The 23,667-nt window shown below is 44.5% G+C and overlaps 1 protein-coding gene across 6 annotated transcripts in view; it reads left to right on the top strand.

Moving 5' to 3' along the window:
• The first annotated feature begins 13,400 nt into the window (after positions 1–13,400).
• The window catches only part of TCF7 (transcription factor 7), a 73,020-nt gene continuing 62,753 nt past the window's right edge, over positions 13,401–23,667 (top strand). For 5 of the 6 annotated variants that reach the window (XM_088063688.1, XM_088063686.1, XM_014253199.2 and 2 more), the window contains exons 1-3: positions 13,401–13,967; positions 14,073–14,139; positions 14,523–14,632. In XM_088063688.1, the coding sequence (XP_087919814.1) occupies positions 13,776–13,967; positions 14,073–14,139; positions 14,523–14,632 (369 nt within the window). In that variant the 5' untranslated portion in view covers positions 13,401–13,775. The remainder of the gene's footprint in view (positions 13,968–14,072; positions 14,140–14,522; positions 14,633–23,667) is intronic. The other variant, XM_088063687.1, reaches the window with a different exon arrangement.

The following is a 23,667-nucleotide window of genomic DNA, read 5'->3' as shown; positions in this document are numbered from 1 at the left end:
ACCAGCTTGGCATGTGGAAAAGATTGTGTAGTTCATTTATAAGAGGCACAAAAACTGAGATCCAGTTGTTCATTCAGCAATTAAAATTGCTGCTGAGGAAGAGGCATTTCTTCAAAGCCATTAAAAGTTACAACATGTACAGAGTTCTCATTCAGCATAATATGAGGTGTTCCAGATCTCCTTGATCCCCATGCACACATTTTTTTGTGCTTCTGTTCAGTGAGCCTCAAACCCTCATAACCTAGATATTTTTAATTCTTTCTAAGCAAAAGTTACAGTTAAACAGAGATTAATAGCATGAAAATTTTAATGTGTTTAATGATCATAAAGAGGAGTCTTTTACACAATCTAAACAGGACTAATTAATAAGTAAATACAACTCAAAATTCTTTGCTTCAGCTAGGCAATCTCAGGTATCACAATAAATACCTTTAGGAAAGATGCTTCATATTGTTTCACCATTTCTAAATGGTGGGTACTGCTCAAGATAGTCACTCCATAAGTTATTTCCCCAGCTGGATTTCCATATGTCATATGCTTAGAAACAGAAAGGAGCATCTCTGCCGTCCTTCAGTTTGAGTAAATCCCCATGAATCTCTTTTGTCTGCTTGGATTGCCAGGAATAAGCACTGAATCTCCTCAGCAGTGTTTTAATTGGCTCTGTGAGAACATGCTCTCATCACTCCCCTTCATTCTCTAATGTATCTTTCCAAAATCATAATGCTTATTTCTCTAATTACTTTATTTGGCAGCCTGAAAATAAGCGTAATTACAGTGTTCTCTATTAGCTTGTAAGGAGGACAGAGAACGAGATGGTTTGGAGGAAGGAAAACTCAGACCGGTAGGTCCTGGTTATATTCAAACAGGAATTTCCAGAGGAAATGTGTGGTTGTCCATGAAGGACTTTAAGAGTAAATTACCTTTAAACCAATACTGAACCAATACAAGACAACAGAGGCACAGCGACAATGTCACGTTCCCAAATGAGATGTTGAACAAATGTCTTTAGCACATGTGGTCATTAAAGATCTGATGTCAAGATGAAAGGTGTTAACCTTGGGGAACCTGGCCAGACTCCAACATAGATAATTACATTCTGCCACCCTGAGCAGTTCTCTGTGGAGTTCCAGCTGGACATTTCAGCCCTTGAACCGTTACGTAGCCTTGCTGTGAGTGGCTCAAGAAAAAGACTGTGCAACTCAACAATATTCTGTGTTAACAACTTGTATTATAGAGATGTAAACCTTAGAGTGGCAGTAAATCATGCCACAGAAAATTTATTTGGTTTACTGTGCATCACTGCAGCCCTTTTGCACCCAAGCAGCCCTAGGAGTGCCATGAAACCTACAATGCACATAACTTTTGTGGGACAGACCTTCTGAAAATGAAAAAATATTGTACCTTCACTCACAGTGTCTTGCTTCGGAAGAAGCTCATAGAGACAGGAGAGGGTTGTTGTTCTGCTGGAATTGTTCAAGTTTGCATTGTGTCCCTGTTTCTCAGCCAAGCAGTCCTGCTTGGATCTGTGAGCTGTGGGGAAATTTAGCTGTCTTGTAACACCAGTACCCACTGTGAAGACAGCATTTGCAGCCTGATGCTGGATGCTACCAGCACATTAAGTGTTGTGACACCGGGACCTGCTCTGCAAGCAGAGCATTTACAATTCCAGACACCCTTCCATGGGAGGATTCCCTAGAGGCAGATCTACATGGCTGGGCAGATGCTCCCTTCCAGCCGTGTCCCTGGGTACACACCCTGGCCCCACACTGTCTCTGCTGCAGGAGGGATGTGCATGGACAGCCACCCCCTACACACACTGATTTCCTCTGCCAGGGTGTCAGGGCATGCCTGGGGATGGGAGCTGGGCTGCACCCCGAGAGGGTTTGTTGTGGAACTGGGGCAGTGCTGAACTGCAGCCCCTGATACCATTTTCTGCTTTCAGGGGGCAGAAAGCAGCACTGAGGGTATTTTGCATGAGCTTCCCAAGTGTTGATGAGATTGTTATTACCATATGCATCTTTTTCTTACAAAAGGGAATCATATTTTAGCTCAAGCAGACAGGATTCCTGAGACTCCCATACTGAAAAATATAGGCTACATGCAAAAACCCCAATGCAGAGACTCACTGAAGTCTGTCACACATTGATTTAAATGCAAGTGACTTCAAGGACTGCACTCTCAAATGTGTCACAGGAAATTGTTGTAAAAGGAAAATTATTGACCATCCTACGAACACAGGAGTAGATAGAAATAAATCCTTATTTATGCAAAAACCCCTAAGCTTATCTGATCTCATATTGATGGCCATTCTACCTTAGATTCATTTTGTAAGACCTTTAATAAAACTGTGCAATAACCAGAGCTAGGGATGATAGCCTACATTAAGCTTCTGACACTGCAAAGAACAACGTGGATCATATTCAGAAATTTTCCCAGTGCTCAACATGCCACTTATCAAATTCCCTTCAAGCATTCATCACACCCATGCAAATAATTTATTCTTCCCCACAGAAGCTTTGTGTTTGATCACAATGACAACTTACTGCTTCTGCTCTGCATCACATACATTATGGAGCTTCACACCCCAGAGCAAGAGCTAAATCACATCGAGGAAACCTATTGAGGTGACCATCCATTCCTGCAGTCTTTGCACACAATTACATCTCATGAACTCACAGAGATTTAGTTACGTCAACAAGGTCTGCAGAACCAAGACCATGCTTTTGAAAAACGAGTTGTTAATCCTGAAAAGGATTAACATATTAGGAGATAAGCAAATAGCTAGCTCAAGATTACTGTTACAAGCTAGGCACTTTGATTATAAACTACATTTTTTATCATTTAGGAGTCACCTGTCCTGCAAATACACATGCACTAATAATTTGTCTGTGATATCCCTGAGAAACCACAAACGGGTTTTAGAATCTGCTGATCAGGGTAAGTAGTCTGTCAGAATAGCTTTAGCAAATAAAAGAAATGCAAAATACCGAAACATACCTAGAGGACAGAGTCTCCTGGCTGAGTAGGGTTGTAGGCTGAGACCCAAAGAGCTGGTAATTTGGGATGGAATAGCTTTTACAAAGCAATCAGCACAGAAAGCCAACATCACACAAGTTATGCATTTACCAGGCAATGTTTGACAGCAAGAAACAAGCTACAGCACAGAAAATTTCTGTGTATTTTAAGCCTCCATCCCAAACAGACTCTTCATACAATTCATCAGCAGGCTGTAATTTACTAAATCCATCTGTTGTTCCTACAGCTTGCTTTCTGGAAATTCTGCATTTCAAGGGTCTGCTTGTTAGAGAAGGTCAAAGAGTAAAGCAGACCCTTTCATTTTAAGTGACTTGAAAGAAAAGGAAAGGAAATTTATATTTAGAAATAGCAATGATTAACTAGGGGAAATATATTAGAGTATTAAAATAAACGACATAGAATGGCTCTTACTTCCAATTAGGCTGACTTTACTTCAAGAAAAATATTTATATATAAATATAAAAAGCTGGGGAATGCAAACCTATACTAAGATGAAAGCATCTCATAACATAATTCATGTTTAGCCATTAAAATGGGGGATCACATTTTTACATACTTTTTCTTCTTGTCCTTCTAAAGTCTCTGCTTCTGTGCTTTCTTCTCTAATCACCAAAAGTTTTCACAGATTCTTTTTGTTAGCAAACCGCCTATGGCAACTGCACACCTTCCACATCTCCATAGCCTTCAGAAAGGCATCATTCCATCTGATGCTACTGCATTATTCTGGATCAGAACAGATTCACCCCAGAATTAATGAAATAAACTCACATACAGTCTAGAATTGAAGGTCTCAAGAGCTAAAGTCTGGACCAGTCTCCACCAAGATGTACTCTGTATTCTTGACTTTATTCAGGGCTTCTGTTTTCAGTCCACTTATTGGACAGTATAAAGAACACCAAAGCCATTTAAAAAACCAGAGGAGAGCTGTGGGTATCTCCTGAGCATGCCCTATTGACAGTGAAGTGCTGTTTGTGCAGTTCAGAGCCATGCAAGACAGCTCCAGTCACCCCAAGAGCCCCAGGGAGTGTGTCCAGACCCTGGAGACAGCACTCAAGCTTGTTTAAACCACTGAACTCACTCACCACTGGTGCTATAGCCATTGTCAGAGGGAAGGGAGAGAGCCCTGAAACCCCTTCTTAAATACTGTGCAGATGATGCTGTAAGTGCTAGGTGTTCACTTCCACCTGATGAGTTAAAAGTGCAGCTCCAGATGTACTTCAGGGCTGTGGTGGGGACCATGGTCACAGCCTTAAAGGGTGCAATGACTAACACCATACAAAATAAGGGGAAAACACAATTCATACAGCTGTACTTCAACCAGGAGACTAAAATCACCCTCTGTACCAGTGCAAAAGTGTCCTAGGACCCTCACTGGCATGAGCAGTAGGCTGTCAGTGTAAAACACGTCCTAAGCTCAGGTCTGCTAACGTCATGCTAGAACACTGGTTCAATCCTGACTCAGAAGAATCCGTGTCACCCACTGAGTCACCAAAACCACCCCTTGCAGCATGGGTTTCCTTGGAGTCCCCTTTGTAAGCCCTGCTTAGACCTGACCTTGTTTTGCCTATAAGGTTTAACACGATGGGAGCCAAAAGTCATATGATGCAATGAGCTGCAGTTTGTTTGTTTTCTCAGGGGCTCTCCCTCCCTCCAACAGCAACCCTACCAAAAGGCCTTTGTCAAAGGAGTAGAATAAGGAGCAGAACACAGTGTTTGCATTTACTTATGGAAGAGCTACACCAGTATTTCCTCTCAAGCCTCTGAAGTCAGCTCCAGTACAGTTACTTGGCCCAAGTTCATCTAAACTAAATGGGCTGACTTGGTTCAAATGTGTTGCACAACCACATGATAAAATTTGGGGGGAGGGAGGGAATGACTAGTGATGACACATGTATTTAACACTGGATGTCTCCTCTTTCCAGATTAGGAGGAGCTGGCAAGCTTCAGTCTGTACACATGCCAGCAGCGGATGTCGGCACATATACAACACTTTTCAGAGCAACATACTGTTGAAACATGCAGTTCAACTCCAAGGCACCCCTTCTGTTCAGTTAGCCCAAAACAGCTATTAGAATTGTCTTGCTTAATATGGTTGGATTTGTTGCACAGCTTTTAATGCTGATTTAATCTGGTTTCTTTATAGCCACTTTGGAAGTGCTGAGAAGTTGGTAGGAGCATCCCTGCTGTGCTTTGCTCAAGGTCCTCCACATCCATTTGAGCTGGGGGAAGTGATGAATCTGTTGGCAAGAGGGAAATATCAAGGATAGAGGGGGTGTCATAAATGATACAGGAATATAATCCTCTCTTCCGCTTTCACATGTCCTCACTTTCCTTTCATTTTTCAGTCTGAAGGACAGAAAAGCACGATGCTGACAAGCTCACTCTGGCTCATTGTGTGTCTTGAGAAAGTCATCAGTAAAGATCTGACAGAAACAATGTCTGCAAAATAAATAAAAATATATTCCAAGTCAGAAATGAAGTGTTCTCCATTCATTAACAGAAAGCTCTGCCTTGATGACTTCAGATTTTAAAGCAAGCTCAGTTCTTTCCTCCTTTTTCTTTCAATCATTCTGGTGTGAACATTTATAAATTCAGCATCCCCCTAATCCCATATTCTTTTTCCTGCTTCATTTGCCCCTTCATCTCTTCAATTATTTTTTTTTCTTTGTCACAACCAATCATTAACAATCATGAAAAAACAAAAACAAAAACCTGTGCAGAAAAAACCTCATCTTTTGGTGTGGGTCTGGAGTGATGCTGGATGTATCAGAGGGGGCCAATACACCCCACATCATATGGATTGATTTTAGACATTGATCTGGCCACTCCATCCCACCACCATTATCCTGAAAATTTCCCTTGATTCTCACTTCCTAGAAGTTGCTTCCATTTCCCTCCCCCTTTCTTTCTTCATGGCTCTGGCACTGGGGATGAGTTGGTCAGGCTGCAAAGGCTCAGGAAGGGCTTTCAGTCATGGGCCTCAAACGGGTGTTCGTGTAAGGCAGGAGCTGCCAAAGCCTCCAGCCCTGTTCTGCAGAAGTTTGATGTGCTAATGTGGGGATCACAGAGAAAAATGCAGCCAACCCTTTCCCCTTTTCCTCAGAAGCACCAGTCCCTGCAGGTACTTGCTGAAGAAGCCTCTGGTTTGGGTCTTGTTCCTTTCACTGCCCTCTCAAGCACCCAGAAAGAGCAGTTCTCCATTCAGATGTCCCAGGTGACCACAACTAAAGCCAGTTTCACTGTCTGCCACTCACTTCAGCAGTTCATTGCTTCCATCCGGCCCCATTGTCAGCAATGATTCTTGTTCTGATCTCCCTAAACCAGATTTTTCCAAATGAATCATAGAATCACAGAATCATTAAGGTTAGAAAATACTTCCAAGATCATCAAGAACAACTTTCAATTGAATACTGCCATGCACATGAAATCATATTCCAAAGTGTCACATTCACTTGGTTTTTGAACAGGAGGTGCCAGGAGTGGTGAATCCACCACTTCCCTCCACTAACTCTTAACACCAGAGCTGTCCTTTAGCAATTAGCTCGTTCAGACAAAAGCAAGCTAGTGAGTGCCTATGTGGGAAATCACTGCCCTGTCTGATGGACACCTTTGCTGGGAGATACACAAGGGAAGAAGCAGTTGGAAGATGGGTCTGGATCACCAGCACTTAGGCAGGCTCAGCTGCAGCCTGGACAGCAGGTCTGAGCAGAGCCTGAACTAAAACAACAATATTTGGATTTCTCCTGTACTTTGTCCCATCCAGTGTTCAAACAGGAATCCCAGGACAAAGTGTATTTTATGTGAATTGCAGCAAATGCGCAGCTACTTCAAATGGGTTGTAAGGATTTGCTTAAAATGTGAAGGGCATTTTAAGAGAAAAAATGAGCCCTGTACCTTGGTTTGGTAAAAAAATCAAGTTTAATAGACCCAAAAATCAATATACTTTTCCCTATAGTTTACGTAAAAATAGGTGGAAGAAATGAGTGTGATTCTGCAAACCCATCTTCATGGGTCCTTTTAATTTAGAGGCATGAGTCATTGGAGCAGGGACTCCTTGGATGATTGTGTGACCACAGGATGCAGCCCTGGAAAAGTGTTTTTGTAAACAAATAAACATGTTCCTTCCTGTTTGAAACTCAGATCTTTCAGCATTGGGCAAGCGCCTGAGAACCTGACAGTGAGAGTAATAAGAAATATTAAATGCAATGCCAGTTGCTTGGTCCAGTTCCAACAGCAAGAGATGAACAAAATACACAGAGTGAAAAATAGATTAGTCTTTTAAAATCCTTTAATAATCTGAAGTATTATGGGAATCAGGAACAAAGAGAAGACTTGTTAAGTGAAAATTGCCCAAAGAGATGGTCTTACAACCTGACAAAATCAGAATAGAGGGTAAAAATACAAAAACTGGGAGAGTCGATGATGGCTTGTGCCATGTTGCGCTGTACATACAGGGAGTGATCCAAAGATCACATGTTCCAAAATGGATTTCACACTAGGTTTTTGACATCTGATGAAGTCTTTTGAGGGAGATTATCCTCTTTCCTGGGGAAAGCAGGATGCTGGCCCAAGTCAGCAGTCTGCACTACCTTTGCTACTTGACTCCCAAAGGGGAAAAATGGAGTCTTCAGTCCCAACAGCTGGAAGCATTTCCAGAAAAGTGTGTAGATATTCGAAAGCAACCTAAATATTGCAGTGTCAGGAAGTCAATTTTCTGCTGGTAGTTGAAAAGCAAACTTCTGGCAGCTGGCAGGGAAGTACATTAAGTACATTTAGATCAATGCACAAAGTCAAATAAACACTTAAAATCCCTCAAGATCAAGAGTGAATCCAGTCAGGAAATGGCTGAGCCACTGCTTGATCCTCTTTTTCTGTCACAGACCAACCAACCTGGAGGATGCTCAACCCCAAATCTTGCTGTACCTGGGCACACACCAGTGGAGAAAAGGAGAACACGAGGCTTTCCCCTGGCCTCAGCTGGGTCGGGATGTTTCAGTTGCAAACGATAGATCTATTTTACGTATTAGAGCTTGTCTAGACTAAGGAAATGTTCCTGCTATAACTATGCTGAGGTAATTGCACCAATGTAAACCCCTTTGGGCAAAACAGAGCTTTCAGTGGCCTGATTTATGTTGGTTAGTTGCCAGGATTAGTTCAGCTGGTACCAGCCTGTCCTCCAGGAGCTCCTGCTCCCAGCTGGAATCCCACACAGAAGTTTTCATCTGTCTCATCTGAAATGTTGGCATTGCCAATCTATCAATCAAGCCATCCTTATGGGACGGTTGTCTCCAAACGTGGCTCTCCAAAAGAATGGTAAATATTTAGAAGGCTCTTCTGTTAGTGGAGAATGATTAAGAGGTTAAAAAAAAAAAAAAGCTGAAATAAATCTGGGTTTGAATTAAAGCATATTTGGATTTGTATGTGCATATCAGGGCAACATGTTTGCTGCAAATACAATGAAATAGGAAAGCTGATGTAGGATGTTTAACCTGCCAGGGGTAGATGTGTCCCTTACCCATATTGTGTGTGAGGACAAAATGTGTCCAAAGAGTAAAATGGGACTACTCCAAACTGATCAATTAAAATGAAAAAATAAAAAATAATATATATAAAAAAATCCCCTAAATTAAATAAACCCAAGAAAGGCCATTTTAAAGCACAGAAGTTGGAGCCCTAGACTCAGAGAAGTCAGTGGCAACATTTACATTGACTTTAAAGGAGAGGCTTCACTTTAACTTGTAAAACCACAAGTGCTGCTGTGCATAGCATGGTACAAAATGCATGTGCTGAGTTTCACACACAGTGTTCAGGGAACATGTTGATAAAAGCAGGATGAGGTACAGGCGGACTCACAGACAGACTTGGTTATATTTTAATCTGGTTTACTGTTACCTGCAGGTGTTACAGTTAAAATGTTCTAAAAACTTACTATACACCCTTAATTCTAAACAGTTACTGGAAGGCCAGCTAGAAACTCTAACAGTAAAGTAAACATGGTCCTTTAAAAGTTTCTTTATTAAAAAAAAAAATTAAAAAGGAAGGGGGTAAAGTATGTCTGAAGCACAAAGATGACATCAGAAAAGCTCCTCAATTCACAGATGGCTGCACCTTTCAAAAAAAAAAATTAAAACAGGAACTGTAGATTGATTTAATCACCCATACAAGTGAAAAAACGTAATGAAGATATTTAGTGCCAAATTGGTTTCTTGGGACCTTTTCCATGTAAATAATACAAATCAAACCTTGAAGTTCAGTACAGATATGATCTGACAAGTAAGCCAGGCTTTTTGTTTTCCTTTGATCAAGCTCCAGAAATATTTTATCCAAGGTAAAGTTGGTTTTAAGTGTTTTCCATTTCAGTTTTTAATTTTGGATATTCATCATATAGGAAACTTGGTTATAATGCTTCAAACACCAGTCAGGCTGTACTGACTCGCGGCACCAAACCTAAAGATTTCCTTGTATTTACTCGTAAGAAGGGGAATATCAAGAACTCCCCATGTGACACAGGATCAATTTCCACTGCTCAGTTATTTTTAAGGGTACAGGGAACATGGACAACTCCAGCTGAATATTTCCAAATATCAAGTCAAGCCAGCTTCAGTATTTTTTGTACTTTTCCGCTTCTCCTACGTGTGTTGGGGAATAATACTTATGAAGATAATAATATAGACAGGCCTTTGCTTTCTAAGTAATTCCCCAAATTCCCCACATACTGCCATTCCCTCAGGATGCCATCTGGGAGCAACAGGGCCTTCTCATCTTCTCATCAAGAAAATCTTCAGATGTTAGATTTATCCTTTTCTCTTTTTTCTTTTTTTATTTTTCTTTTTTTTTTTTTTTTGTATTTTACTCCTCTGATTATATTAAAAATAAAAATTAAAAAATAATTTAAAAAATCTTTTTCTATTCCATTTTCAAACCAGGATGAAGATTCTGCAGTCCAGAAAAAAATAAATATACATATATAGGTATATATAAACCTGACCTTGCTAACAATTTTCAGTGTTGTGTGCCTAAATACAGATTTAGGCACATTGCTGTAGGCATGCAGTTTTCAAAAATTCAGGTCTTGTCAATAATGTAAAATCCTGTGGATTCTCTTACTTCCACAAATTGGTATGTAGTATATTTAAAATTAACAGGGCCCGTTTTCTCTTTTGACTCGAATATGTGGTGTAAGGTTAATGAAAATAAGATGGATGTTTTATTTTGGGTCTTACATATAATATTATTAAATGTGCCCACCAGAAATGTAGGATAAAATATTTGCTCTGCTTGAAGATTATGTGATATTTGTATTCTAAGCCTCACCACAGTGGGTTTCTTTAAATAGAAGCTATACTTTACTCCTAAATTGCTTAAGGCAAAGGAAGCAGAGATGATGTTTTTATGAATGTTTAAATGCAAATGGAACTGAGAGTGAATGCTATGCTAGCTAACATCAAAGGCTCACCAAAGTCTCTGCATTAATGAGGCTCTTTGTTTCCTGGATCACAGATTACAACAGGTTTCCAACTCATTGCCAAGGCTTTATCTCCATTTGGGAGGGCTGTAAATCTCAGACGATTTTTTTCACATGCAAAACAAGAGGATCATCTGAAAGAAGGGGAAAAAAATCTTAAAGTAGCAAATATTTCATTCAAATGATTATTCCTCAAAGTGGCTGCATCTTATTTTATTTTTGGGATGTTTAAAAGAATAGAAATTTGCCGACAGAGTTTCCTATGGGGCAGCTCATTCATTTGGAGGAGAAAACTGAGCAGGAGAAAAGCAAACAGCATCCTTCCCCTCTCACATCTTCAGCCTGGCATCAACTGTGCCCCAAAATCAGAACAATAATTCTATGTCATGCAAAATCAGCAATTAGCAGAAAGACAGATTTTGCTCCATTTAAATATATTCAAGTACTTTTCAAAGTGGCTCCAGCTAGTTCTTCTCCTCCCCAAAAAGTAATGAGATTATATCCCTAGTAATAATACCCTAATTAACAAGAAAAATAGGGACCAAGATTTTTAGCTTCCTATTCAGGGGCTGAATGTGACAATATGTTGTATATTGGGTCATAAAAAACAATTTACATGGCGTCATTACAGTCTGTAGCAAAGTCTCCAGGACCCAGGGCTATCTTATGCAATCTTAATTAAGGAAAATAAATATCGGTGTGTTGTTTTAAGCTACTGGAGACATGCACAGGACCTGTCGTGTGTGATCAGAAGAGATGGGGAGTTTCCTTTTCCATGGGAACTGCTTAAAAAACCCTCCGACGCCGACACACAAGTGTCTAGTGCCTTCAAAACGGGCTGTGAAGATGGTAATTTCTTGTTTCCTGACCCTCGGGGCCAGGCAGGAAAACTAATAATTTTCTGCTACCCCACGTCATGTCTGTGCTCCCAAGGGGCCGAGGGTGCGGTGGCTGGAGTGTCACCCGTGCCAGGGGTGCACAGCGGTGGCACCCACGGGTGACACGGGTGTGTCTGCAGCCACAGCTGGGAATGGACAGCTGGATAGCTGTTGTGGGTGTGTGGGTGTGTGCACACACGTGTGCTGTGTGTGCCTGTGCTCAGACACACGAGCCCTGACGTGTCTCAGTGCATGTGCGTGGATGTTTGTGTCTGTCCATCTGTGCACACACGCGTGTCCTGATGCTGCAGGTGTGTTTGTACACACATCACGAGGAGTTTCAGTGCACACCTACACGTGCTGAGGTGTGCCTGTGTGCACACACACGTCCTGCTGTCTCAGTGTGGGCACATGTGCTCAGTGTGTGTCCACTGCTCCACGTATGGCCTTCTGTCCTCTATGTTTAGTCATGTGCTGTTGATCTGTGCTCGTCGATTCATAGGTGAATGTGAGACGTGTTTGTGTGTGCAGATGTGTGCGTACAGATGTCTGTGCATGCCAGATGTGGAGCTGTGCGTGCTGATGTGTACATGGTGTGTTCTTTTGTGCTGGTGTGTCTGGAGCTGTGTGTGGATCCCACTGCCGTGTGCTGCTGTGTGAGTGCTGCCGTGTGTCGAATGTGCAGATGTGCACGCTGTGTGTACACACAGGTGTGTGGGTGTGTGGGTGTGTGTGTGTGTAGCTGCACACACACACCTGTGGAGACGTGTGTGGGGCCGTGCAGACCCTGACACATGTTGATGTGTGTGAGCAGACCGTGCACACGTGGATGTGTGCACACACACATGTGTGGATGGGTGTGAGATGTGCACATGCAGCTCTGGGCATGAGTGAGTACTGCGGTGTGCATGTGTGTGCTCAGCTGTGGGCACTGTGGGCATGCACGAGTGGGTGCAGGTGAGCTTGTGCTAAGGTGTGTGCGTGCACACAAGTGTGTGCAGGAACGTGGACGGGCACAGATGTGCACGGGGCTCAGATGAGTGTGCAGCCACGTCCACGTGTGCACACAGGTAGGCACAGGTTTGTGTGCAAACGTGTGAGCAGAGATGCGTGTGCATACACATGTGTGTCACAGATGTGCACACACACCCAGGGCTGCACAAAGTGTGTGTGTCAGTCTGTCCGTGTGTCTGTGTGTCTGTCCCTGTGTGTGTCCCTCTGCATGTGCGTGTCAGTCCGTGTCTGTGCGTCCCTGTGTGTGTGTGTCTATCCCTGTGTGTGTCTGTCCCTGTGTGTGTGAGTCTGTCCGTGTGTCCGTGTGTCTGTGTGTCCCTGTGTGTGTGTGTGTGTCTGTCCGTGTGTCTGTGTGTCCCTGTGTGTGTCTGTGTGTCCCTGTGTGTGTGTGTGTGTCTGTCCGTGTGTCTGTGTGTCCCTGTGTGTGTCTGTGTGTCCCTGTGTGTGTGTGTGTGTCTGTCCGTGTGTCTGTGTGTCCCTGTGTGTGTCTGTGTGTCCCTGTGTGTGTGTGTGTGTCTGTCCGTGTGTCTGTGTGTCCCTGTGTGTGTCTGTGTGTCCCTGTGTGTGTGTGTGTGTCTGTCCGTGTGTCTGTGTGTCCCTGGGTGTGTGTGTGTGTCTGTCCGTGTGTCTGTGTGTCCCTGTGTGTGTGTGTGTGTCTGTCCGTGTGTCTGTGTGTCCCTGTGTGTGTCTGTGTGTCTGTCCGTGTGTCTGTGTGTCCCTGGGTGTGTGTGTGTCTGTCCGTGTGTCTGTGTGTCCCTGTGTGTGCCCGCCCCGGCCCCGCCCCGGCGCTGCCAATCACCCGGCGGCCGCTTTGATGTCTCAGCGCTCTCCCGCCGCGCCGCCGCGCTCGCAGTCGGACCGGGCGCTCCGAGCTCCGCCAGCCGCTGGCGCCCGCTGCTCCAGCCAAACTTGCCGGGGCTCGGAGGGCGGGGGGCGGCGGCGGCACGGGGGGGCCCGTGGAGCCCGGCATCCCGCGACGCCTGCCCGCCCGCCCGCAGCCGGCCGAGCCCCCCGCGACCGCCGGAGCGGGGAGGGAAGAAGGGGGGGGCAAAGAAAAGAGTGACGAGGGAAAAACAATTCTAATTTTTTTTTGTTTGTTTGTTTTTCTAAAGGAAGGATTTAAAGGGAATTTGGAAAAGGGGAACAAAATTAAAGGAAAAAAAAAAGTTTAAAAGTTCAAAGGAAAGGAGGAAAAAACTTTCAAAAGAAAAAAATTCAAGAGGGAGCTATTTTTTATTTTTAATTTTTTTTTTTAAGAGGAGGATAAAAAAAAATAATTGAGGGAGAGAAAAAAAAAATCATAATTGCGAAGGGCTTGATCCGGGAGAACAATACTCGCCGGGAAAGTTACTGCGCGGCGGGGAGGGAGCGGCGAGAGTAAAATGCCGCAGCTGGGCAGCGGCGGCGGGGACGACCTGGGCGCCACGGACGAGATGCTGGCCTTCAAGGACGAGGGCGAGCAGGAGGAGAAGATCCCCGAGAACGCCTTCACCGAGCGCGACCTGGCCGACCTCAAGTCCTCGCTGGTGAACGAGTCCGAGGGCAGCGGCAGCCCGGCCGCCGCCGATGGCGAGGTGAGCCGGGCCGGAGCGGCCCCGCACGGCGGCCCCGAGCCCCCCGCCCCACCGCCGCCCCCGCCCCACGCCCCCGCGCTGCCCCTCTCTCTCCTCCCCGTGCAGGCCCTCCGGAGAGTGCAGGATCCGCAGAGGGTGTACCAGGAGAAGCTCCCGGACCACATGGATGATGGTTAGTCACCGCAACCTCTGCGTGTCTCTGTGTGTCCCCCTCTCCCCGCTCCCGGTTCCCGCTGGCCTTCCCCGGTGCACCCCGTCTAGTGCTTGACCCCCCGGTTCCCCAGCCCATCACCCTGACACCTTTGGGAGTGAGGGATGCCAGTCTGGTCACCACAGCCCCCAGCGGGAAAGCTACTGCTGACAGCACCGAGGCTTCCCAGTGTTCTCATTGTGGGAGTCCGCACCCGTGGGAGGCCCTGGCACTCCACAACACCTTCTCTGAGGAGTATGGGACAAAAAGATTCCAACAACATGCTGTAACCTCTTTGGGGACCCCCGACAGGCAGTGGAGTCACCTGTAATAAGACAAATTCTTACAGGGAACATTGATTTCAGCAGGTATGAAACATCAGGACCCAGGGATGTATAAAGGATCTGCCTATTCTGGTTACCCTTTCCTGATGCTCTCAGATCCGTATCTGCCCAATGGATCTATGTCACCTCTGGTAAGTTCCTCCTCTCCTTATGGAGAAGTTTTGTGGCCTCTCTCACTGCTGAAGTATGTTGCAGGTATTGTGCAGGCACCTACACTCGCTTTTTACCTGATAAGTTGGAGCCCGGTTTCTGAAATACCTGGACACTGTTCTGTCCAAGCTGAAAGGAAAAGCAGTGGGAAGGGGCAGAGATGCTTGGCAGGAAGTGCCTGCTTCACTCTGAATTGGCTGGAGAAACTGTTTTTCCAGTCTCCTTATCCTCTAGGTTTGGCTTTACTCTTACAGGAATCAAATCCTAATATCTCATGGAGGAATGTCCCTTCCTTTTTCTGGGTCATGGGCTTTGGAGGGAGCAGCTCCTGGTCTTTGTGTTCAGGGATATGTCTTGCAGCTGAGCTTGAACCTGCCTGTAAAGCAGCCAAGTTCTGGCACGCTGTGTGTAGGGCTCTGTTGTGGATGATGGCCTGGGAAATGGATCTTGTGTTTCTGAAATGGCAATAGAGTTTTTTAGGAAGAAGCTTCGTGCTGGAGGACTATTCCCGTCTTCTTCCTGTAAAGTTTTTCCCTCTCAGTTTAAATCAACTTTAGTAATTCTGTATGTTCTCATGTTTCTAGGTTTTGCTATTTGAATGATTAACTAAAGTCTTCTTTATAAAAGCTGCCTTTTCCCATCACCATCTTGATCAGAACTTCAGAAAATAGTGTTCTGACATTGCAGCAGACAGTCAATGCTGGTGTCGCTCCTGGGAGCAGGCACTGCTGCGTCTGTGGCAGACATTGTTCTGCATTAGCCATCAGCAGGTGAGGACAGAATGTAATTTGCTTTGTTTCAGGTTCAGGTTTTAACCTTTAAAAGGGATAAAGTTTAAAAGAATATATAAACCTGTCCTTAATTCTGGTCATTTGTTCACAGGAGGGGTAGGATGTAAAACTGGTTTTATGAAAAATGGATGGATTGTGGAGTGTGAAACTCAACAATTATACAAACAAGTATGAACACAAATAATTCTATTTGTGGAAATCAGTGCTGTGCCCTCACACCTGACCCAGATGGCCTGGGTAGCAGGAGACAGGTCCCTGCAAGAACCTGCCTGTACCCCGCACAGCTTTTCCTAGGGGATTCAGTTTTCCTGGCTGCATATTGCTGGAACTGTGCTGAAGTTTGCAGATATTGAGGATTTATCCCTAAATTTTTAAGTCTTCCTTCAGTTTACAGCAAGAAAATATGTGTTTGCAGGGCAAGGCCAACTTACATTGTTGTAACCCAAATAAGCATTTTTTCTGGTGCTTCCCACCTTATCCAGATACCAGATATCCCTCTTATTCCTCAAAATATTACGCTGTTCTCTTCCTGATAAACTTTAAATGCTTTTAAATTTGTCTTATGTAAACATGCTTAATTTGCTCCCTCAGATAGAATCTGGGTAAATCCACAGTTATGTTAGTCCAGCATCTTTTTGCTCTGGTGGAATATTCTTTTAAACTTAAACTCTTCCTACATGGGCAGCAAAGTGCAGTAGTCTATTTATTACCAGCTAGGCTATAAAGTAGATTGTAGGTTGAGGAATCACCTTTTCCCTTCATAACAGAATAAAATCCAAGCAGTTGTTGTCAGAGCAGCAGACAGGAGCAAATAGACTGCGGAGCTTGAAGGGGAGAGGACATAAGTAGAATAGAAGGAATGATCCCATCTCCACCAAAATCATCCAGTGCCTCAAATAGCTTCCTTTAGGCCTGTCTAGATCCTGCCGTGGTTTATGAAGAGCTGATTTGATGTTTTCAGTTAAAAATCTGTTACCTAGCAGACAGCAGAAGATTTCTTCCTCAGATGAAGGCTGGTCTTGCAGGTTTTAAATTTATTACAATAACTATTTCAGTATATTATTCTGGGTAATTTTGTCTTGTATTTCTATTGACTGTGCTGAGGTTATCATGGTAAATTATGGATTGCTCTCATATAGATTTATTGCTGCTGTGTACATTATATAAAGTGTGTGCTGTAATCTGGTGTCTGCTTCCAATAATTGAGGAGGTCAGATCTGTGACCAAAGATTGCAGATACTTAACCATCCATAAAAGTGTTTTTAATTAACACTTTAGCACAAGAAGAGTTGGGGAGGAGGGTTGCCTGAGTGAATAGGATTACATATCACAATCATGCATGCACTTGATAGTGGAGATTGTATTTTGGTTAATGAGGCTTCCTGGAAACAGTTGTTTACAAGTAGGATTAATTTTAGAATCTTAAAAAAAAAAATCAATTAAAAAATTAAACTGGGAGTATTTTGGCAAACTGTCAGGGCTTTACATTGAAAACAGTAATTTACCTGATTGAAAATAGAGTATAACTCCCTGAAAGACACTGAGCAGCTGGCACCGAGGCTGGGGTTGAATGCCTGCCCTGCAATGCTCTGTAAAACTTATTTTTTGTTTTATGGTGGGCTCCCCATGAACCCTGTGAGGGAGCTGCAAGTGGCTCTGGACTGGCTCCAGCACCTGCCAGCCTGGGTATGTTGCTACCAGCAGTACCAGGGTGCTGTTTTCCTATTTTCTTTCTGATTTTGTCAGCAGCATCACTTCTGCATTGTTTCTCTCAAGGTGTTTGTAACACTGTCTGTTATGCTGCTCACCCGAACATCCTGCTCAGTCCCCACATCTCCCAGCCAAAATTGCCTCTTTTTACCAAAACACACCCAGCCATGTTATTTTACATGCTCTTCTGCTGCTTCAGAGGGATGCTCTGAAGATGGCTGGGTACATCAGCAGCCACAGCAAGTCTGGCTGATGCTCCCTGGACAGCCAGTAGCAGAGGGGGTGGCAGGAGCTTGGGTGGCTCTCCTTGGCTGAAGGTGGCAAATGCCAGTGTGGGATGATTCAGCTGGAGTGCTGCTGGTATGGGCAGGCACAGGTTTCCTGGAGTGGCAGTAGAGCTGTTGCTGGGGGCATGGGCAGGGTGAGGGTGCCTCTGGAGCTGGGGACAAGGCAGAGGGCTGAGCCCAGGTCCCTTGTTCTGGGAGCTGTGAGCCCATCAGCTGCCAGGCTGGGGAGGGCACACTCAGTCAAGGGTTAAAGAGCATCTTGGCATAGCCTGTGTGTGCATCTGAAATCCTGACACTCTGCAAGGCCCCAGGAGAGCCTTTTCTCACCTGGCTCTCAGTTGTTGTGTGTGTGGTGCTTCAAGGCTCCGGTTTATCCCATCTTATTCAAAGTCCAGCTTTTCCCAGAATGAAATATATAGGAGTTACGGGTTAAAAATCTGCAAGAAACTTACAAAGAATATGAACAAGTTGAGGAACTGTTTTTCTAAATTAAATATAAAATCATAAAACTATATCCTTTTTTAAATAGTACAAATGACTTTAAATCAAATTAAGGTACATCCTTAGTAAGAACAGCAGCCTTTTAGGTGGTTACAAACATTAGAGGTCAGACATGGTCAAACATGTTAACACTTTGATCAGATTAAAATATTTTTCTTGCTACAGTTGTATAATTGAGTTTAGACCTGAGGGGGTTTTCTGAACATTGTTATATCTTGTACTATGTGGTAGTTAAATGGTAAAAGGAGCTCTTATAAGTTCCTTTAAGTTCTTTTTGTAAATAGGTTTATAAAATAGGGGAATGAGCCATGCTGCCCTGTATATAGGGCATGAGGTCTCCCTGCTCCCATTGATGGGAGAGATCTGAGGGGAGCTCCTCACACCTTCTGTGCACTTCAGATGTGTTTGGTGAGTGTGTGAGTAGTGTAAAGGCAGGATTAAAATGTTTTATATGTACAGCTGAGGCACTGGACTTTCTGTCTGTGGGAGAAAAAGACGTGCAAGAGCCTCTTTTTCTTAGGAAAATAGATACTACCTAATTTTCAGAATTACTAAGTTGTCAAACCATAGCTTGCATGAGAGCAGAAGAGTGGGGGTACCTCCCCAAAGTCCTGCACAGCTGAGGTCCCCAAATAAGACAGCAGGACTCACAAATAATGTTGCTTTTCAGAGCCTGGTTCCCGAGGTCCGCTGGACTCCTTGAGCTTGTTCAGAGGGTATGAAATGTCCCCTTGGGCAGGGCAAGATGAAAGTGCAGTTACTGCTGGCCTGGGGCCACGGGGCCCAAATGTCTAACACAAAGTCAAAAAGTATGGAGCTGCAGTCTAGGGCTGCTCTTGGCTGGACAGAAGCTGAAGCAGCAGTAGCTGAGCCCCAGGACATGGCTGCTTCTGCTGCATCCCCTTCCCCAAGGCTGCTCCATCCCTCTGCAGGAGGAGACTGTGGCCCCCACAGCAGCTGGAAATCTGCAGCTCAGCTGCTTCTCTGCCTTTCTGTCCTGACTTGCACTGTCAGGGCAATAGTTTAATATTGCTTTTTCCTGTGTTGTGTTCTGATCTTGTTGAAACCAGTGGGAAAACTCACGTCACCGTGTGATGGGGATTTGTTGCTGTGAGAGGACTGCTGCATCTCCCTCCAGATACTGTGTGTGGAGGGAGGAAGGAGGGCAGCTGGAAGCCAGCAGTAGCTCTGTGTGTTCCCAGCAGTGCCTGCTGCTGTGGGAGAGCAGCATCCCAGCCAGGTTCCCTGGCAGCAGGGCTTGCAGTGCGAGACCTCGCCGGGATGGTTCCCTGTCCCCACCAATCGTTACATTCCCGGCAGAAAGCGTTGGGAGTGCGATGGCTGTTGATGGACCTCCTGGCATTCAGACAGATGAGTAATTTGTTCCTGACCGAAGCAAATACACTTCTTTCAGCTCTTCTACCTAGCTTGAAACAAGATAATGGTGGAAATAATATTTTATGTTAAAGCACAGTTTTGGATACGTGGATGTACCAAGGCACAGAGCTTACGAGGTCATTTATTGCATGTCTGATTCAGTCTTGGTTCCCCCCAAGGAAAATTCTTGTGTTAATTTCTGAGTTCATATCACACCCTCAATTTTGAAGCAGAACTTCCCTTTGAAATAAATTAGAGAGTTCTGCTTAAGAAGCAGCGACATGATACAGCACTGGATGTGTGTGGTCTAATATAACCTTATTTTTAAAATTGTTTGGAATGAAAAAAAGATAAAGCAAACTGTCACAGGGAATCAAAAGCAAGTTTTATGTAAATCTGTGCGTGTGAATAAGTGTGCACATGATTCAGACAGTTCAACAATATCTGGTCTCCCACTGGGATTCCTTCGCAGGCTACCCTGGAACGGCTTCCCAGGCATGGGATGCTTTGTTGGCAGGGAGTTGCTATGAGATATGTATGGTAAAGGAACTGTTCCTGCAAATTTCCAACCATTGCTTCTTTGTGAAATTGTATGGGCTTGACTGGTTGAGAATCTGGAGAGAAAAGCGAAAACTTAGCATCAACTCAAGTTCCCAAAGCTCATCCGTGTTAATGATTAGTGGCTTTGAAATTTTAACTGTGGAGAACAAAGTGATTTGGGTTTGAGTGGCACGTGGCGTGTCCAAGATGAAAAGTGCAGAGCTGGTCTGGTATCCAAAGCTGTAACTAAGAGAAGGGGGAGCAAGAGCAGCTCTGCAGCGTGCTCACTTGTGTGTGTTGTCTCACAGCTTGTGGTCCCTCTCATGCCATGATTCCACTGGCACCATTAAATTCCCGCACTGGGGTGAAAACCCTGGTTAATCCATGCAATGGGATGTGCTGGCATTTGCTCTGCCGAGGCACCCGGTCCAGTAACGCCGCGTGTGTTCCTGTGACTAAACAGACATTACTGGCTCCAGTGGCATGACTCTCTTGCCTGCTGTCAGAGATCTTCTGAATAGGCCCAGATCCTAATCACAGGCTGAACCCTCTCTATCTGTAGCGTGATCTGCAAGGGAAGCAGGATTTTGGGATATGGGTTGGTGTGAGCTGCGCACCTAAGATGGCAATCTGGTGTGGACTGTGTGTGTCTGTGTGTACATGGCATGATGGTTATGGGCAGAGCAGAGCCTTGTGCTGAGGAACATCAACAGTTTTGAGGAAGCATCTACAGCTTGCCAATAATTTCACATCTGCAGTTCTTTATCTGCCTTTTGGCCGTGATTCATCAAGACCAAATTTAATCTTTCCTGTGGGATGGCCTTTGAGCCCCTTTGCCAATTCACCATGGAGAAGGTGAGGAAGGACCTGAGCACTTTTGAGCATTGTTACTCTCATGGGTAGGCTGTGCTGGGCAGAGTGGGTTTGGGTGAACAATAGGTATGTGCTGGTCTTCACCTACTAAAATCTCCTGCACCATGTGTGAGTCACAATTTCCTCAACAAGGATTATCTCCCCCTGTCTGTTCCATTGGTTTGAACTGGACTAGGTGCCAGAACTGTCTTCTTGGAGGCATGGCCACTGTGGGAGCTTCTCTTCTTCCCACCCCTCTGAGGCTTTGGCCATGGCTGCTGCTGCAGCTCCTTTCCTGTTTGCTGCTTATTTCATAGAAACAGAATGGTTTGAGTTGGAAGGGACCTTAACAGCTCATCACATTCCAACCCCTGCCACAGGCAGGGATACCAGCCACTAGACCAGGTTGTTCAGTGCCCTTGGTTTCCTGTGCCTTTACCATTCCACCTCACTGCCCAGGGAGCCAGGAGATGGCTTATGTCAGCATCTCTGCCAGCCTGATGTACACATGCTCTTACATCATCATTTACCCGTGGTGGGTGGAGGGCACAGCAATAGGAGGGTAGGTACAAGTTGCTTCCTGAACTCTTTGCAGAGTCACTGCAGCAGGGAAGGCTTCTCAGCCTGATCAAATCCCAGGCTGGTGCCAAGTGGGGACATGTGAGTCCCTCCTCTAGGCTCTTTCATGTACTGTTCTTTGAATCTCTCTTTAAAAAAATAGGTTATAACAAGATACTTGCTCATTAGTTTCTGTGTCTGGAGGATGAAACAAAGGTTTGTTAGGCGAATGGGTGACTCAGAGGGTTGGATACAGGATACAGAGCTGTTCACTTCCTAGCTTCTAGTTTTAATACAGCTGAATCAGTAAAGACTGGGTGCCTGTTCCTTCTGCTGGCTTGTCCAGTGGTCTGTCCGAGAGGACACAGCTCCCTTCAGGCCCCAGGCAGTGTGAGTGTTTCATGGGGTGAATGTCCAAAGAACCTGCAAAGTCTGGACCAAATCCTCTGTGAACATCAACCAAGGTCTTGTTCTCACCATGAGACTGCCAGTTCAGCACATGCTGGTGGCTCACAAACCCACTGACTTTATTTCATAAAGGAAGGGTTTGCATCATGTACCTCTAAGGCTTGATTACAGCAGGATCTTTTACTTGGTTAGTTATCTTGGACAAAGAACTCTTACCTTCACCTCCTTACAGAGCAACTTAGCACCGCTTTGACACTGTTTTTGCCTTTGAGTCTGTAATATAGGATTATAAAGCCATTTATGCTGGAAAATTAGTCCAGTCTTTAACCAAGCACTGACAAGGCTACCACTAAAATGTGTCTCCAGGTGTCACAGCCATACATCTAAATCTTTTCAGGAATAGTGACTCCTCCACTTCCCTGAACAGACTATGCTAGGGCTTGTCAGCTTCTTCAGTGAAGAAATTTTCCCTATCTGAATGTCCCCCTGGTGCAGCTTGAGGCCATTTCCTCGTCCTATTGCCTCTTACTGGGAGAAGAGAGTGAAGCCCCCCCACACCTGGCTCTACCCTCCTTTTAAGTAGTTTTAGACACCAGGGAGGTCCCCCCTGAGCCTCCCTTTCTCCAGGCTGAGCTCCCCCATCTCCCTCATCTGCTTCTCATCAGTCTTGTGCTCCAAAGCCTTCATCAGCCCCATTGCCTTTCTCTGGACATGCTGTTTATGACCATTCCCGATGAAGGACTCTTCTACCACCATTCTCTCTGTGAAGTGGGTTCATGGAGAAAGTAGGACATGTGGTCAGTAAAAGGGTTAGCAAATCCTGGTGAAATCAGCTGTCCTCATCCAGAGCATCCTGCTGGCTGGAGGTGCTGGGCAAGAGGTCACCAAAATGGTTTTAAAGCACTGCTCCTTTTCCATTCTCCACCTCTGTGCTAAACACAGCTCAGCTGCCGTGAAAAGAATGTGCTTCATTGTGTTTCACGGGGTCCCGAAATTAGTATTTTGTGAAAGAAAACAATAAACTCAACAATGCTGTGGTAAGTTTTTGAAACCAAAGTAAAACTGGATACTAGAATCTAGAGCACTTTTCCCCTCCGGTTATAACAACTTTACATTTGATTAAATGATAGGCAAAAAAAAAGTCTCAACAGTATCTCCTTTTTTCCATTGAAAAATCTGGAACTGTAATATACAAAGTACATGTCTGCCTTGAAGAGCTACACAGTAATCACAGACTGACCAAAAAAAGACCTTTTTTTTTTTTTAAGTGATTCAGCTTGTCTGCTCTATGTTGAATTTGTTTTCTGCTGTGGTTTGCTCTGAGGTGTAGCATATATATGAGCGTAAACTGAGGTTCTGCTCTGATGGGATCCACACAAAAGTAAAATGTGAAAGCCCAAGGTCATAAAGTGTGTTTGACTGGGCATAAGGGGGTTGTGATTATAAAGGCACTTGGGAAAAGACTCTTTTTGAATTGCTGGGAAGATACTCTGCAGCAAAATGCTCAGAAAGGATAAGAAATGTGAAATTTTTATTCTGACACTGAGGATATGGCACTGTGGAGTTTGCTTTCATGTTTAGGAAATAAACCATTGTAAGATCTACCACATGAAAATTTGTTTTTCTTAGCATGGAGAGGCTGATGAGGTGATTCTTGTTACATGCTGCTGCCCTGGAATTACTGCGATGGGAGTCGGGATAGTGAGGAGGAGTTGTTGTCTTTGGATTCTAAGTGGGAGACACAGCACAACCCCTGACACCACCAAACCCCAGGTCAAAAACAGTCCTTTGAGCTTTATCTTCCTGCTGTAACTTACAGACTGTGGCATTGCCAGATTTGGAATCTCACCATCCAAAAATATATATGGATTTAGAAGTCCAAGTGATGTTTTGTAAGACTGCATCATGCTGTGCTGAATATTCCTTGGAGTGCTTAGACAAATTAAATAAACAGATAAATTGATTATGCATGTTAACCCAAAACTGAAACCA

Source organism: Pseudopodoces humilis, chromosome 17 (genome assembly GCF_049639895.1).
Source record: "Pseudopodoces humilis isolate 2021_Gansu_Grassland_sample_001 chromosome 17, ASM4963989v1, whole genome shotgun sequence".
NCBI lineage: Eukaryota > Metazoa > Chordata > Aves > Passeriformes > Paridae > Pseudopodoces > Pseudopodoces humilis.
The sequence above is the reverse complement of the archived record's forward strand: the minus strand, read 5'-3'. Positions and strand labels throughout refer to the sequence as shown.